The 14,871-nt window shown below is 48.3% G+C and overlaps 1 protein-coding gene across 1 annotated transcript; it reads right to left on the bottom strand.

Moving 5' to 3' along the window:
• Nucleotides 1–11,668: 11,668 nt before the first annotated feature.
• LOC145800930 (uncharacterized) lies at nt 11,669–13,500 on the bottom strand. Its single transcript, XM_082890695.1, has 4 exons — nt 13,141–13,500; nt 12,960–13,058; nt 12,529–12,749; nt 11,669–11,672 (listed from the first exon to the last, which is right to left on the bottom strand). The coding sequence occupies exons 1-4, from the start codon at nt 13,498–13,500 to the stop codon at nt 11,669–11,671; spliced, it is 684 nt and encodes a 227-aa protein (XP_082746821.1).
• Nucleotides 13,501–14,871: the final 1,371 nt, after the last annotated feature.

Genomic DNA, 14,871 nt, shown 5'->3' with positions numbered 1-14,871 from the left:
TCTGCCATCGGCATCTTATGTGAGTGTGGCTGAGGCTCACTCATGTTAGTATAAGTCCATTTATCATTTTCTATGTCATTCGCATCGTTTTAGCATTGCCTCGGTTTGCGTGCCAGCGTGCACGTACTTCGAGGCATCTCATTTTCAGTGCATTTAGCATTGCCTCAGTTTGCGTGCCAGTGTGCACGTACTTCGAGGCATCTCATTTTTAGTGCATTTATCATCGCCTCGGTTTGCGTGCCCGTGTGCACGTACTTCGAGGCATCTCATTTTCATTGTATCTGTCATCGCCTCGGTTTGCGTGCCCGCGTGCACGCATTTCGAGACATCTCATTTTCATTGCACACATCACCGCCTCGGTTTGCGCGCTCGCGTGCACGCATTTCGAGGCACCTCATTTTCAGCATTCCGTCATTTTCTCGGTTCGCGTGCCCGCGTGCACACATTTCGAGGCATGTCATTCCATAGCATTGTGTATGTTAGGATTGTATCTTAGTTGCATTTCATGCATGTCATGCATATTGCATCATGTCCGGAATAGGAGTTAGCCCGGGCACGGGAAAACGAGGTACATTTCGTACTCCGAGTGACGGAATGTGTCTCAATTCCCCAGTCACCGACACTCCGGATTATCCATGATGGAGTTAGGTTTTAGCTGTAGTTCCATGTGCATTCATCCTATATTGAGTTATGCACTTCGATTCCTCGGCCATCATGCCTCGGTATGCGTGATTGGTGGCACGAAGATCGAGACATGCATATATCTGTGCAGATACATTGCTATGCCCCTTTCCTGCTCTCTGTTGCAGCAAAACAAAGAATCAACAACCTTTTGGGACTTGGGCGCATTTCAAGAACAGGTGTAAACAGAGGCTAATTGGGGCATTCCGGTGGATTTCCGCGCAAGACAACCCGGATATGCATCATCCATCAGAAGCAAGGCAGTCCCTGGCTTGCACGCCAGTTTTATTCGCTTTCTTAGCTAATTCATTAATTAATTAGAACTTTGTAATATTTCGGACTGTAATATTCTTTTATTCGGGACTGTAATATTCGGACTGTATATTTATTTGGACCCTCTGCGCGAGGGCACAACTGTAATAAGTGTGCGTGAGTGTGATGTATGTCTTCCAACCCCACGTCTTTCTCCCTTTTATTTATCCGCTTATGATGGTTAGATTAGGGCATATTTTAAATTAGCATACAGTATGACAGCATGTTTGCATTCATTCATCTGTATTGCATGCACCGGGCTCGGCGCATCATACTAACTGCATTTGTATTTCAATTCCAAATTGAATACATGTTAGTTGTAGCATTTCATATACCATCTTAGAATAGCCGAGCCTGCCATAGTTGCATTTTTGCATGTGTTGCATTAGGCATTTCTGTATACTTAGGATTCATGCATGATTTCTAATGTAATTCTCTGTTTTGGCTTGGAGTACCCGGTAAGCTTTATGCTTTAGCATCCTTGCATGTGTGTGAGTGTTGCCATGAATAGCATGTTTACCATGAGGCTACATGCTTATCTGATATATCTGCCTGAATGCCTGTGGGTGAAGGTTGGGTTATCCGGATTGGAATAAATCATCAAAATGTTTAAAGCCTACCTGCGGGTAGCAAAACTTCCTTCAAAAGGCAAGCATGAAATGTTTTGTTCCAATTTGGGCGACCCGGTCTATACTTATATGCTGTGAGCATCATGTAGTAACCTAGGCTAATAAACCGGAATAAGAACTCGCAATGTTTTCAAAAATTGATATCATGGTTAGTAGAGGCCGGTCTATGACCGGGCGAGCGGGGGTGCTCACGAAGTGACCTTCCCCAATTGTACCCAAGTTCCCGAGCCGAGGCAACTTTGGTGATGACGGACACGTGGCCTTTTGGCACCGAGTCAGGGTTTCCTAAATTTCCCAAAATAAAATATTTAGGTGGCGACTCTGTATCTGGCAAAGCAGTCCATGTTTGGCACTTCTTTCAAAAATCTGTTTTCTCAAAACGACTTGCCGGATTTGGACTCTTTGGTTCAGACTTAGAACCGTGACATTTTTGAAAGTCCGAGCTGTAGTAACCCCAAAATGAACCGAACGGGACCTAAACCCTCCCGGGGCGTTCGGGGGACGTCTACAGTTTCTGGCGACTCTGCTGGGGACTTAGAGAACTTGACTCGAACTCATGATATCTGTTTTTGACTACACTTGTGTGTTTCTTTGCATTGCATTTGCATTGGTGCGCCTAGGACACCGTGTTTGCCATCTGCTATTCCTGAACGGTTTGCCGGAGGCTTGTCTTGTCAAGGCATGACCATAAGGCTGACCGGTTGTGGGCTCTGCCAGTATGGGAACACAAACCCCGGTTTTACCGGGGCACCCTTTTTGACCATTCGACCTAGTGCATATTCGGATCCATAGTGACCATTCCAAATTAGGACAGGTTGCTTACCCGTTTATAGGTTGTTTTGAAAACCGCTGTGTGCATAGTGAAACCCTAGCTCCTGACAAAATAGGACAGGGAAACCTTACCCCAACATAGGGGTGTTTTGGCTCTCACTTATCTGTTATGTGCTTTAGAGTGCGTCTCTACAGGAATGCATGTATCGGTATATGAGTTTGGGCATCAGGCCTGCGGGCTTCAGTTCAAGTATCGGCAGTATCAGGCCTGCGGGCATCAGATCAGTATATGAGTTTGAGTATCGAGCCTGCGGGCATCAGTTCAGTATTGACAGTATCAGGCCTACGGGCATCAGTTCAGCATTGTCAACATCAGGCCTGCGGGCATCAGTTTTCTATTACGGGTATCAGGCCTGCGGGCGTCAGCCAGTATTTGAGGAATATTTATCTGCGGATATCAGATTCTGTTTTAGGGAACAATGATACAGGGATGATAATCAGTGTTTGAGGACAGTGTATATTTCAGCTTATTGACTGTGTGTTGATTATGCCCGACTATGTGTCTTGCATTTTTATTTTAAACTGTTATGCTGCCCGTTTATCTGTTTATTTATTTCCTTTTCGCTTTATTTATCTTTTGCTAGGGGTCAGTTTTAGCACGATTGCTTCCGACCCAACAGGCATTCCCCAAGCACCTTGGACACGAGGTCGTCGACTCCACCGATCTGAGGATCTAATAGACGGACAGCCAGTGTTCTATTCTCTACCCCCTGTTATCAGAAGGAAGCCGAAAAGGCGTAGTGTGTCAGAACAGAGGTTGTCAAGGCAGTGGGTTACTCCATCAGAGGACTATAGGACTGAGGTCTCAATTACTGCTGCAGAAATAGACATACCAGTCAGACAGATGGAGCAACAGAATACATCGGGGATAGAGGCTCTAATGCGCCAGATGCAGGAAAGCATGAAACAGATGCACGATGATGCCGCCCGTCAAGCGGAATTCTCCAAACAACAGGCCACAGTCATGGCCCAACAGGCTGAGTTGATTACTAGACTGCAACAACAGAGTACAGCATCTGCTTCACACCAAATCCCTCCTCCAGCAGGAGCCCCATTACCCGAGAAGGCTCCTGTTATTCAGGACGTCCCTCCCAACACCCCGAATACTGTACCGGCTGTCCAAATTTTGCAAGAGGACACAAGTTTTCCAACGGGGCCTGTCCCGCCCCCAATTCCACCACAACTGTCCAAGGCTCATACATCCAATCACCCGGACTCTCCATCCGAGGACGAGGTTGATCCTACGGCTCTGAAATTGAGCAAATTGGAGAAACTCTTTAAGAAATCCCAAGGGGCTAAGGCTATGCCGGATATCGGAGATGGATATACCGAGGAGGCCGTGACACTCCCCGATAGGTTCAAAATGCCACAAATAGACCGTTTTGACGGGACTGGTGACCCCATGGTTCATATCCGACTGTTTGCGGATGTCTTGCGGCCAATGGGCCTTACACGACAACAGAAGCTCTCATTATTCGGCCGAACCCTGTCGGGTGTGGCCTCCCATTGGTACGCAAGATTATCGGATGAGGTGAAGAAAAACTGGGATGAGATGGCTGAGGCCTTTGTCACACAATATTCCTATAATACGCAGATCGAGATCACAACCCGTGATCTAGAAACAACAAGGCAAGAGCCTAAGGAATCTTTTTCGGACTTTGTGATCCGATGGAGGGCAAAGGCGTCAACGATGACTCTAAGGCCCACTGACAGGGATCAAATTCGGATGATTGTGCGCAATCTCCACCCCAAGTTAATGCAAAGAATGATTGTGGTCCCCTTCCCTACTTTCGCAGATTTACATGATATGGGGGTGCAAATAGAAGATGCTATGAGGCAAGGACTGCTTGACCAGGACAGAGAACAACCGAGGAGGACCTTCAATCGCAACAACAACGCAGGCCCGAGCGGCGCTGCAAACACGAGAGCCTCGGAAGTTGGTATGGTCACCACCACTCCCCCTCCCCTTCCGAGACCCATGACTGCCACACCATTCTCCGGCGCGTCCGGAAGTAACTCACAAAACAGCCGATTCCAACCCCGAGGCCAAAGAACCTTTACTCCACTATATATGCCTCTGACCAAAGTTCTAGGAATACTGATCAGAAAGAATCATTTAAAACCCCTAGAACCAAAGCCATTACCAAATCCACTTCCCCCCTCATATGACCCGTCAAAATACTGTGCATACCACCAACAACACGGTCATGACACCGACCGTTGTTACAGACTACGTCATGAGATCCAAGATCTTATTGACAAACAGGTGATCGCACCTCCCGACCAACCCAATGTTACGACCAACCCTCTCCCATCACATAACCAAGCCCCTCCTCCCAAAAGAATTAACTTTATCCAGACTGGGGTCGCATCTTACGATCCTAGCATCTACATTACCCCCACCCACCTACCCAAGCCAGAGGTGCTCCTTCCCGATTGCACTAATTTCTTGTGCATGATGGACATCTCCAAAACCCAAACAGAACCAATGGTGGTGACCGTCGAAGACAGGGCAGGGCAGATTTTGAGAGGAAATGGGATTGTTGAATCTGGGACTGGACAGAATTTTGCTGAGGGAGCTTATGATCCGAGCAAGTACATCCTATCAACGAGCCGAAATGGGCTAAGTGTAGAATTTCCCGAGACAGGAGAACTGTGCATGATCCGAGGGGGTGGATCTGGGCTATGGGCAGATGAGCCGACAACCGTGGAAGAGGACTTTGCTAACTTGCAATTTCTCGATGATCAGGAGCTGGAGGATGCGTCCATTAACTGGAATGATTATGAGGGATCAGAGGAGGCCACGGGATGGCTCGAAGATCAACCGGATGCAGTGGGGGAAGCTCAACCAAAACAGAGCCCGGCAGGGGCAGAAATATCAGTTGTGGCCGGAACGGCCGAAAGTCAAGTTGTATCGCCGGAGAGCGCCGGTGTTAAGAATTCCGCTCAGGACATGGGCATTACGGATGTGGGAACTATTGAGCAAACAGCTGTACTGACGCAGTTGGAACAGGGAAAGTTTGAGGAAACTGAGAGAGCCAGAAAGGCGAAGGGGCCTGAGGGGACCGAAAGTTCTGTGCGCACAAAGACAAGCAATGCTGCGAGCATATGGACAGAGAGCACTGAAAGTGCGAGTGGACCGAAGCCAGACAGGTGCCTGTTGGCTGCCAGTGGAATGTGGTGGGAAGATGACGATTTGTGTCTTGCCCACACCGATGAGGACTGGGGGAATAACCAACCGGATGATACTTGGTATCTGGATGAAGTGGACCATATGACAAGAAGTGGGCGGTACTTCAAGCCCCCACACCTAGACCAACCCGAAGCATCCGGGAAAGACAGAGAAGTAGAGAGACAGAAGGAGAAGCAAATTGAAGACGAGGCTGTGTTGAAACAATTAAAGAAAATACAAGCAGACATCTCCATCTGGGGACTGCTAATGGCATCACGAGTGCACAGGGAAGCTGTCCTATCTGCCATGGACAAGTCGAAACTTTCTATAGACACCACGCCTGAACAGCTGGTTGGGCTGGTTTTTCCGGGAGGAGGTTCCCCGGCATTAACTTTTTCGGACAAGGAGCTACCGCCTGAGGGCATAAGTCATAACAAGCCTCTCTACATCTCTGTAGAATGTAGAGATAAGTGGATACCGGTGGTACTTGTTGATACCGGGTCTGCGATTAATGTCTGCCCAACCAGAACGGCATATGCAATCGGGTTGAAGCCCGTAGATTTCGTCCCAACCACCCAAGTGATCAGGGCATATGACAATACCAGCAGAGAGGTGATGGGGACTGTTAAAATTCAAACTAAGGTTGGTCCAGGACAACACAGTATCGAATTTCATATCTTGGACGTTCCCGCAACCTTTAACTTACTTTTGGGGCGACCGTGGTTGCACCAGGTCAAAGCAGTCTCTTCCACCCTTCATCAAATGCTGAAATACCCTCACGGGAAAGGGGTAGCAATCGTTTTTGGAAATTCATCGATCCATCCCCCGCCGGAGGTGTCTACACCCGTCTTGGAGATCGAGCACGGCACGGAGGATGTGTTTTTGTCGGGGTTCACTTTGGCCGAGGCTCAAGTGGTGCAGAATGTCATGGCTGCGAATGAGGGCATGTATGTTAGTGCACAATCCATATACCTCATGAACAAGCTAAAACATACCCCTGGGATGGGATTAGGGAGAAGCGGCCGGAAGGGCGTCTCAGTGTTGGCCGAAGTGCCACACAACCCCCACGCCTTTGGACTGGGTTATCTGCCCACCAAGGAGGATTGGGTGAGGAAAGGGAAAGAAATGGCCGGAAGGGCCAGAGCAAAGAAGGCCGGGAAGCCATTTGATTTAATGCACAGGCCCATCTGGGGTACCCTAAACGGACGTTTCGTCCGGGAGGGAGAAGATTTTCCATTCTGCGGCTTCCCGGAGCCATGGCTAAACGCGGAGGGGAGGCGCGTGCCTGGTTTTGAAATCTTTTTCGACATACAATTATCTGGGGATGACGTTGCCGAGGCGCAGACAGACCCACCAACCGAGGTTGAGCAATGTGAAACAGTGGATCCTGAGAGTACAGAGCTGGAAATAGGGGTAGCACTGGCAAGTCTACTATCAGATCCTCCGATCGGCCAAGAGTGCTTGGGGGATAACTCTTCGGTTTCTGTGATTGGAGATGAAATAGCTGCGGGCTTTCCAACACCGATCTTGGATGCATCTATCGCACCTTCTCTCATCTGGCAATATGAAGAAGGCTTTTTATCTAGCAGTTCCGGGTCAGGTAGTGAGCCGGAATCTGATTCTACCGAATCTTCTGCGTCGGAATCAGATTCCAGCTCGACTGAGTCTGAGTCCGGTATTCCTGGGGGTGATAACCCGGATACCACAGTCCTGTCTAGGTCGTCTTTTTCATTTTCTTTTGAGTCTGTTGTAACAGAGGAATCTGACGGCTTGGAAGTATTTAATGAGAATGATGTGGATGTGGTTTCCGAGTATTTTTCTGTGCCTTTGATTTATTGCTTAAATCAGGATTTTCAAAATTTTGATGAAAACAGCGAGGAAGAAATTCCCCCAGTTTTGCAACGATTAATCGATCAAGAGCAGGAAAGATTTGTTAAACCTTTAATCGATGAAATCACTTTTGTGAATATTGGTACTGAGAAGGACCCGCGGCTGGTCCAGATCGGGTCCACGTTGTCTTCAGAGGAGCGCGAGCGCTTAGTCGCTTTATTAAAAGATTTCAAAGAAGTTTTCGCGTGGTCCTATGAAGACATGCCTGGAATCGATCCTGAGATTGTACAGCACCGGATCCCTCTTGATCCAGAGGCCCGCCCTGTCAAACAGAAGCTCAGAAGGATTCGCCCGGACTGGGCCCTTAAGATTAAGGAAGAGGTCACCAAGCAAATTGACGCAGGGTTCCTGCTGGTATCCGAATATCCAACTTGGTTGGCCAACATAGTTCCGGTGCCAAAGAAAGACGGCAGGATTCGGGTCTGTGTAGACTTCAGAGATTTGAACAAGGCCAGTCCGAAGGACGACTTCCCCTTGCCACACATCGATGAATTGGTGGATTTCACGGCGGGACACGCCTTGCTTTCATTTATGGATGGTTTCTCAGGCTATAATCAGATAGTGATGGCACCCGAAGACCGGGAGAAGACTGCGTTCACTACCCCGTGGGGGACATATTGTTATCGAGTGATGCCATTCGGGTTGAAAAATGCTGGAGCTACGTATCAACGGGCAGCAACTACAATATTGCATGATATGATCCATAAGGAGGTCGAAGTGTATGTGGACGACATGATCGTCAAGTCCAAAGATAGAGAAGGCCACTACGCCGCCTTACAAAAATTCTTTCAAAGGATCAAAGAGTTTCGGCTGCGACTGAATCCCCAGAAATGTACGTTTGGTGTTACAGCAGGGAAGATGTTAGGGTTTCTGATCACACAAAGGGGCATCGAGGTCGACCCTTCCAAAATCAAGGCCATCTTAGAAATGCCACCACCAAAGACTGAAAAGGAGGTGCGAGGCTTTCTGGGTAAAGTGCAATTCATAAGACGGTTTATTTCTAAACTAACCTTGACTTGTGAACCACTTTTTGGTCTCCTGAAGAAAGGAAAGAAATTCCAATGGGACGGCCGATGTCAAGCAGCTTTTGAGCAGATCAAAGAATATCTACAGAACCCACCCGTGTTGTCGCCGCCAGAGCCGGGGAGACCGTTGATACTGTACCTTTCGGTAACTGAGACCACCATGGGCAGCATGCTCGCGCAGGAGTCAGAAGACAAAGTGGAAAGAGCCATCTACTATCTGAGCAAAAAGATGTTGGATTACGAGACCCGCTATACACCGCTGGAGAAGGCTTGTTTGGCCTTGGTATGGGCAACCAGGAAGCTGCGGCACTACCTGTTAGCCCACTCTGTAATGTTGGTTTCGCGTTTGGATCCCATCAAATATCTTTTCGAGAAACCAGCACTTACGGGTAGGCTGGCTCGATGGCTGCTGTTGCTCTCCGAATTTGATTTGAAGTATGTAACGCGCAAGTCAGTAAAAGGCAGAGCGGTAGCGGAGTTCCTTGCCGACCACCCGGTTGAGGGGGATGAAGCGGTTGAGTATCTATTCCCAGATGAAGCCATTCTGCACGTTGAAGATGAAACCTGGACAATGTACTTTGACGGAGCGTCAAACCAGTATGGGTATGGGATAGGGGTGTTGCTGATAGCGCCTGATGATTCCCGTATTCCTTTAGCATTCAAGCTCCAGTTCAAAGTTTCCAACAATGAAGCAGAGTATGAGGCATGTATTGCTGGCCTGGAAGCCGCCCTGGAACTAGGGGCAAGACGAGTGGACGTCATTGGGGACTCGAATCTTGTTGTGTCTCAAGCAAAAGGAGATTGGAAGGTCAAAGAGGAAAGGATGATAATCTACCACCAAACCTTGGATTTGTTAATTCCTCGGTTTGAGAAGCTAAATTTCACCCACCTCGTAAGAGAGAACAACAGGTTTGCAGATTCATTAGCAACTCTATCTTCTATGATAGACATCCCGTCCGGAGTCCGGATGCGTCCAGTCATTATTGATCAAAAGTTTGCGCCGGCATATGAGTCGATTTCCGCCATAGATGAGGTTCAAGACGGCAACCCCTGGTATTACGACATCTGGAACTTCTTGGAAAAGGAGACATACCCACTAGGGGCAAATGCCAAGGATAAGAGGGCTGTCCGAAGAATGGCTGCTCAGTTCATTATCTGCGGGAAAAATTTGTACAAAAGGGGCCATCTGGGAATGCATAAGCTCTGTGTAGAAGCTGAAGAGTCAAAACGCCTGATGGAAGCCATCCACGGGGGGGAGTGCGGTGCACACATGAATGGAGTAATGCTGGCCAGAAAGATCCTCAGACAGGGCTACTACTGGTCAACCATGGAGGAGGATTGCATTGGTTTTGTTCGGCGATGCCACAAATGTCAAATTCATGCAAATCGCATGAACATCCCACCGTCAAAACTATATAACATGACTTCGCCGTGGCCTTTTTCAGTCTGGGGAATTGATGTGATCGGAGCTGTTACCCCGAAGGGGTCAAACGGGCATGAGTTTATCCTGGTAGCGATAGATTACTTTACAAAGTGGGTCGAGGCCCAATCATACGCAATGTTGAAGGCGTCGCATGTCGCAAAGTTCATCAGGAACAACATCATCTGTCGCTACGGGGTGCCAAACGAGGTAATTTCAGATAATGGTTCCCATTTCAAGAAAGAAGTAATAGACTTGTTGGAGAAATACAATGTGGCTTTCCATAAGTCATCTACATACAGGCCGCAGACCAACGGAGCAGTTGAGGCCGCCAACAAGAATATCAAGCATATACTACAGAAGATGGTGGAAACCTATCGAGATTAGCCAGACAAGCTGCCATTTGCTCTATGGGGCTACAGGACTTCAATCAGAACTTCTACTGGAGCAACTCCGTATTCATTGGTCTATGGAATGGAGGCTGTTCTACCCATTGAGATTGAGGTCCCATCATTACGAGTATTGGCTGAATGCCAGATAGCCGAGGCAGATTGGCAGCAAAGCAGATTCGAAGAACTCATGCTCTTTGATGAAAGAAGACTGAAAGCATTGTACCACATCCAAGGCTATCAACGCAGAATTGCCCGGGCTTTCAACAAGAAGGTTAAGTCCAGGAATCTGAAAGAGGGAGATTTGGTGCTCAAAGACAACCGAGCTCCCATCCACGACCCAAGGGGCAAGTTCAAGCCCAATTGGACTGGTCCTTACATTATCAAAGCTATCTGGTCAGGTGGGGCTGTGGTTCTGATGGATCTAGATGGCTTGGAGTTCTCACAACCGATCAATATGGACAAGTTGAAGAAATACTATCCTTGAGAGGCTCGCTAGGCCGAAAACCCGAAAGGGCGACCTAGGCAAGATTCAGAGCACAAAAAATTAGAAAATATAAAAACTGAGCTCGCAAGGTTGAAAACCCGCAAAGGGCGGCCTTGGCAAAAGTTAGAGCGCAAAAGGAGAGTGAAAATACTCGAGCGAACCTAAGCCTGAACTACGTAAGACTTGATTCCCATCTTTGGGATACGTAGGCAGCTTCGTCTTGAAGTTCAGTCATAAACTTTTCCCCGATCAACTTTGTCCAATTCGATCATCTCAGTCATCTTTATCTATCAGCGTTTACCGTGATCTCCGGTACAGTGCTGTTCAAACTAGGGGCAACTTTCCGTTGCCGCGACGGTGCAGAGTTACTCAGACAAGGGGCAACTTTCCGTTGCTTTGGAGTGCCGCATTGTTCTTCAGACTAGGGGCAACTTTCCAGTTGCAAGGATCTGGGGTTGTGCATCTCAGTGACAGATTTTCGGCATGTCCAGTTCTGATCCACATCGAAAATAGTTTTGAAAAGTTTTAATAAAAGTTGACTTTGTTCAAATCAATCTTTTTATGACTTAGACCATTTTTGGACCAAAAGTGGAAAATTTTCAGTACCATAACTTTCAATTTCATTGATTTCAAAATAGAGTTCTCCTGCTCTTGCATTACAATCGAGGTTGCTTTTTAGTACAATCATAAAGAAAACTTGAAAATACTAATAAGCAATAAATTAGAGGCATAGTTGAATCAAGTATCCCTGTGTCCCCTTCCAGAGCTGGACGGAGCATCTGATGCCAAGCTGGGCCCAGCTTGTACCTCCTCTTTGAGCCAATCCACACATTCATCTGACAAAGTGCAACTGAAGGTTGAAGCAGGGGCCAGAAGCTCTCTAGTCCTCCATGCCGTGGCATGTCTCTGGCCGGCCAGCTCCCAGGGATGGCTGGCAATGTTGCAGTGTGACTCCTCGGCCCTGTTTTGCTCTTCGAAGGAGAACTCCAAACATTGCCATACAACAGGAGAGCCGAAGACCTTCATTTCAGACGCGTTCCGATGCCCAGATCGTCAGAAGTACACCTTTTGTTGTTGAGTTTTGCTTATCGAGTTGTTGTACTTTGCTTATCGAGTTGTTTGTCGAGCGGACGTGTTTTGTGTTTTTGAGTCATTGCTCTCTGTTTAAGCAAATTTTGTTAAAGTCTTGTTTGTTTGCATTGTTGCTTTTTGCTTATCGAGTTGTAAACTTGCTAAAGATTCTGTTATATCTTAGTAAGTTGAGTTGTTTAGTTTGTTGCGTCGGTTCACTACCTGATTTGGTGATTACAATGCGCATTACCACTCAAATTCATTTTTGTGCAAAGTAATTGATGCGATATGATGCTAAAAGTTCAAAATACAAACACCCTTCCAAAAGCTATTTCATTTCATCATGCATTACAACAAATAAAGGTACAAGTTTTACAAAAATAAAACTACCTAACAATGTGCAAAGTGCTACAAACTACTAGTAAAAAGAAAAATAAAGCATGGAAATAGCAGCATCAAAATCCTCGGGAGCGGGAACGAGAAGCACGCCTAGTCCTCTTTTGCGGGACAACCTCCACACCATCGTCAGAGTCGGAGCTGTCATCCTCAGGATCCTCCTCAGCCTCGCCTCTGTTCCCCGAGCCAAAACCGGAGCCTCCCTCCTCAACAGATGTCTCGAACTGGCGGTCGGTAGCCTCCTCCTCCTCCTCATCAGGCTCTACCTCCACGACATGAGCCCTGCGCCTGCGGACCGGTCCTCCTCGAGCTCCTCGATAAGGCCTAGATGGCCCGGCTCCTCGGGAAGGCCGAGATGGCCCCTCCCCCTGATAAGGCCCGGATGGCCCAGCTCCCCAATGAGGCCCAGGTGGCCTGGCCTGCGGCTGACCGGACCATGTAGGCATCTGAAAACAAGGAGTTCAAATCAAATACATCAGTCCAAATATGTACATCGGATACAGATACGAGCAAAAGCTACATGAAGTGGGTGCGTGTAAATACAGTGTACAAGTGAGGTGTGTGTCAGATGTGCTCTACACAAGTAGTCTATCAATGCAGTAGAAATCAGCATGTCATCAGAAGTATGATAAATGCCAGGAAAAACTGAAGGGTACCTGAATGCCCGCAACAGACAACTGTGCCTCCCTGCGTAGGACCATGCCCTCGAGTGTGGCCACCAGCTCAACCATCTCCTCCATGTACCCTCGCGATGGCTGCAAAAATGAGTTCATAATCATCAGTGAACAAATGATTATCTAAACATCTGAAATGATGAATGACGAAAGTGGAGCGTACCGGCGGTGAGTCCGGATCAATGGCATATCGATCACTGGGCATCCGAGGCTCTAGTGGAACTGGAATCGGAGAGCTAGTCCCATACTGCCACGCCATCAACTCAGTAGGCATATCTGGCCATCCCAGATGAGGATGAATCGACGGGTTCGGAGGAAACGGTCTACTCCCACCTCTAGATGCGCCAGCCCTGCTAGAAGAAGGGATGTCTGTAGCCCGAGCCTGAGCCTGATCCGAGGATGACATACCGGCAGGTCTCATCATCGGAATACGAGCCTCTGTCAATGGAGGCATCAAATATATGTGACGATAGGTGGCGTAGTCCCCCTCCGCAACATATAACAAAGCATTGCTGCCTAGCATGGCGCCGACTACCTCTGAGTAAGAGAGCCTGTCAGCGGTCCGCATACTAGCCGGAGGTACCGCGGGAACATCCTGGGAAAGATACCCCCGTACCTGGCACAGAAAGCGCTCCCCCAGGAACCAGACTCTGCCGACTGGCCCTTCGAGCAGGACCCTATACCGGGAGATGCCTGATGCTCCGGTATACTGAAGTAAGAGATCATCACCCAGGGGTGCCCAAGGCTGCCAAGTAATCTGCGGATGATAAATGTATAAACCAATCAGAAAACGAGGATATACAGAGCAAGTCAAAGATGAAAATGAAAAAGACTGAAACTTCTGAAGTACCTCTGAGTGTCGCACAGTGTCGAAGTACTGTCGCAGGCGAACCAGGGTCTCTCGAGGCCTCGCCCGGTGCGGGCCCTCAAATATCAATGAATATGGGGTCACAGGGATCCCCACCACCTCCAGCACTGGGGCTAACGATGGAAAGTATACATAAGCCCATAGCTGAGAAAAGCACCGCAGAATGTAAGTACGAAATGCTGAGAGCAAAATGCAGACTGTAAAGGTGCGCTGTGTGTGCAAGGTACAAGTAATGAAGAGCACAAATGTAAATCGAGGGGACAGAAAGTACCTCCCAAGCTCTCCAGTAGCCGCCAAGCAAATCGCCCCGCCCGCGGGAGGTCGCACTCATGTAAAAATAAAGGGTAGCCAGACCGGCGCCGCCCCAATCATATCTATGGACCTGTGATAGGTCAACCAGAGCGCTCAACAAATATAGCCCAATGGTGTTCCCTCTGTCGGCGAACAGGGTAGTCCCGAAGAGGAACATCAGGAAGCCACGAGCATACTGCTCTGTCTCCTCAGGAGTCTCGGGCACCATCTCTGCCCGCCGAAAATGGGATGAGAACCAAGTATATCGGACTCTCCCAGAGACCCTGTCAACAGGTGGGCGAGCCCCCAACAGATACATCCAGGCGGCCTCCCACTCGCCCATATCCTCATCGTAGGGGATGGCCCAACCTCCGACATCAAGGCCGGTCAATACAACAAAATCAAAAGGGGTCATGGTCATGTCCCCGGTGGCAGAGAAATGAAAGGAATTGGTGGTGTCCCACCATCTCTCTACCAAAGCTGCCATCAAGGTCCTCCGGGCAGGACAGCGTGACAACCCGGTGCAGAAGGGCCCAAACCCTGCCAAGTCTACCAAATCCCTGACGCCTTCCGGGAGCTCAGCATACCAATCCCGCGCCATGGTAGAACCATATCCTCGCACACTGCGAGAACCACCCTGCATTCAGAATGAATATCTGTGTTAACAATAAGATGAAATGGGCTGTGTGCCGATGAAGTAAAGTAATCTACATGCAAATTCTATCTATCTGGGCT

Source organism: Camellia sinensis, chromosome 10, assembly GCF_055761805.1.
Source record: "Camellia sinensis isolate YWXY chromosome 10, ASM5576180v1, whole genome shotgun sequence".
Classification (NCBI taxonomy): domain Eukaryota; kingdom Viridiplantae; phylum Streptophyta; class Magnoliopsida; order Ericales; family Theaceae; genus Camellia; species Camellia sinensis.
The sequence above is the reverse complement of the archived record's forward strand: the minus strand, read 5'-3'. Positions and strand labels throughout refer to the sequence as shown.

What these genes read in the sequence shown, in the direction of transcription:
- LOC145800930 (XM_082890695.1), bottom strand. Translation starts at nt 13,500, where the DNA reads ATGCTAGGCAGCAATGCTTTGTTATATGTTGCGGAGGGGGACTACGCC. An exon ending in TTGATCCGGACTCACCGCCG is followed by an intron (nt 13,059 to 13,140) that starts GTACGCTCCACT and finishes TCATTTTTGCAG; the next exon opens with CCATCGCGAGGGTACATGGA. An exon ending in TGTCTGTTGCGGGCATTCAG is followed by an intron (nt 12,750 to 12,959) that starts GTACCCTTCAGT and finishes CCTTGTTTTCAG; the next exon opens with ATGCCTACATGGTCCGGTCA.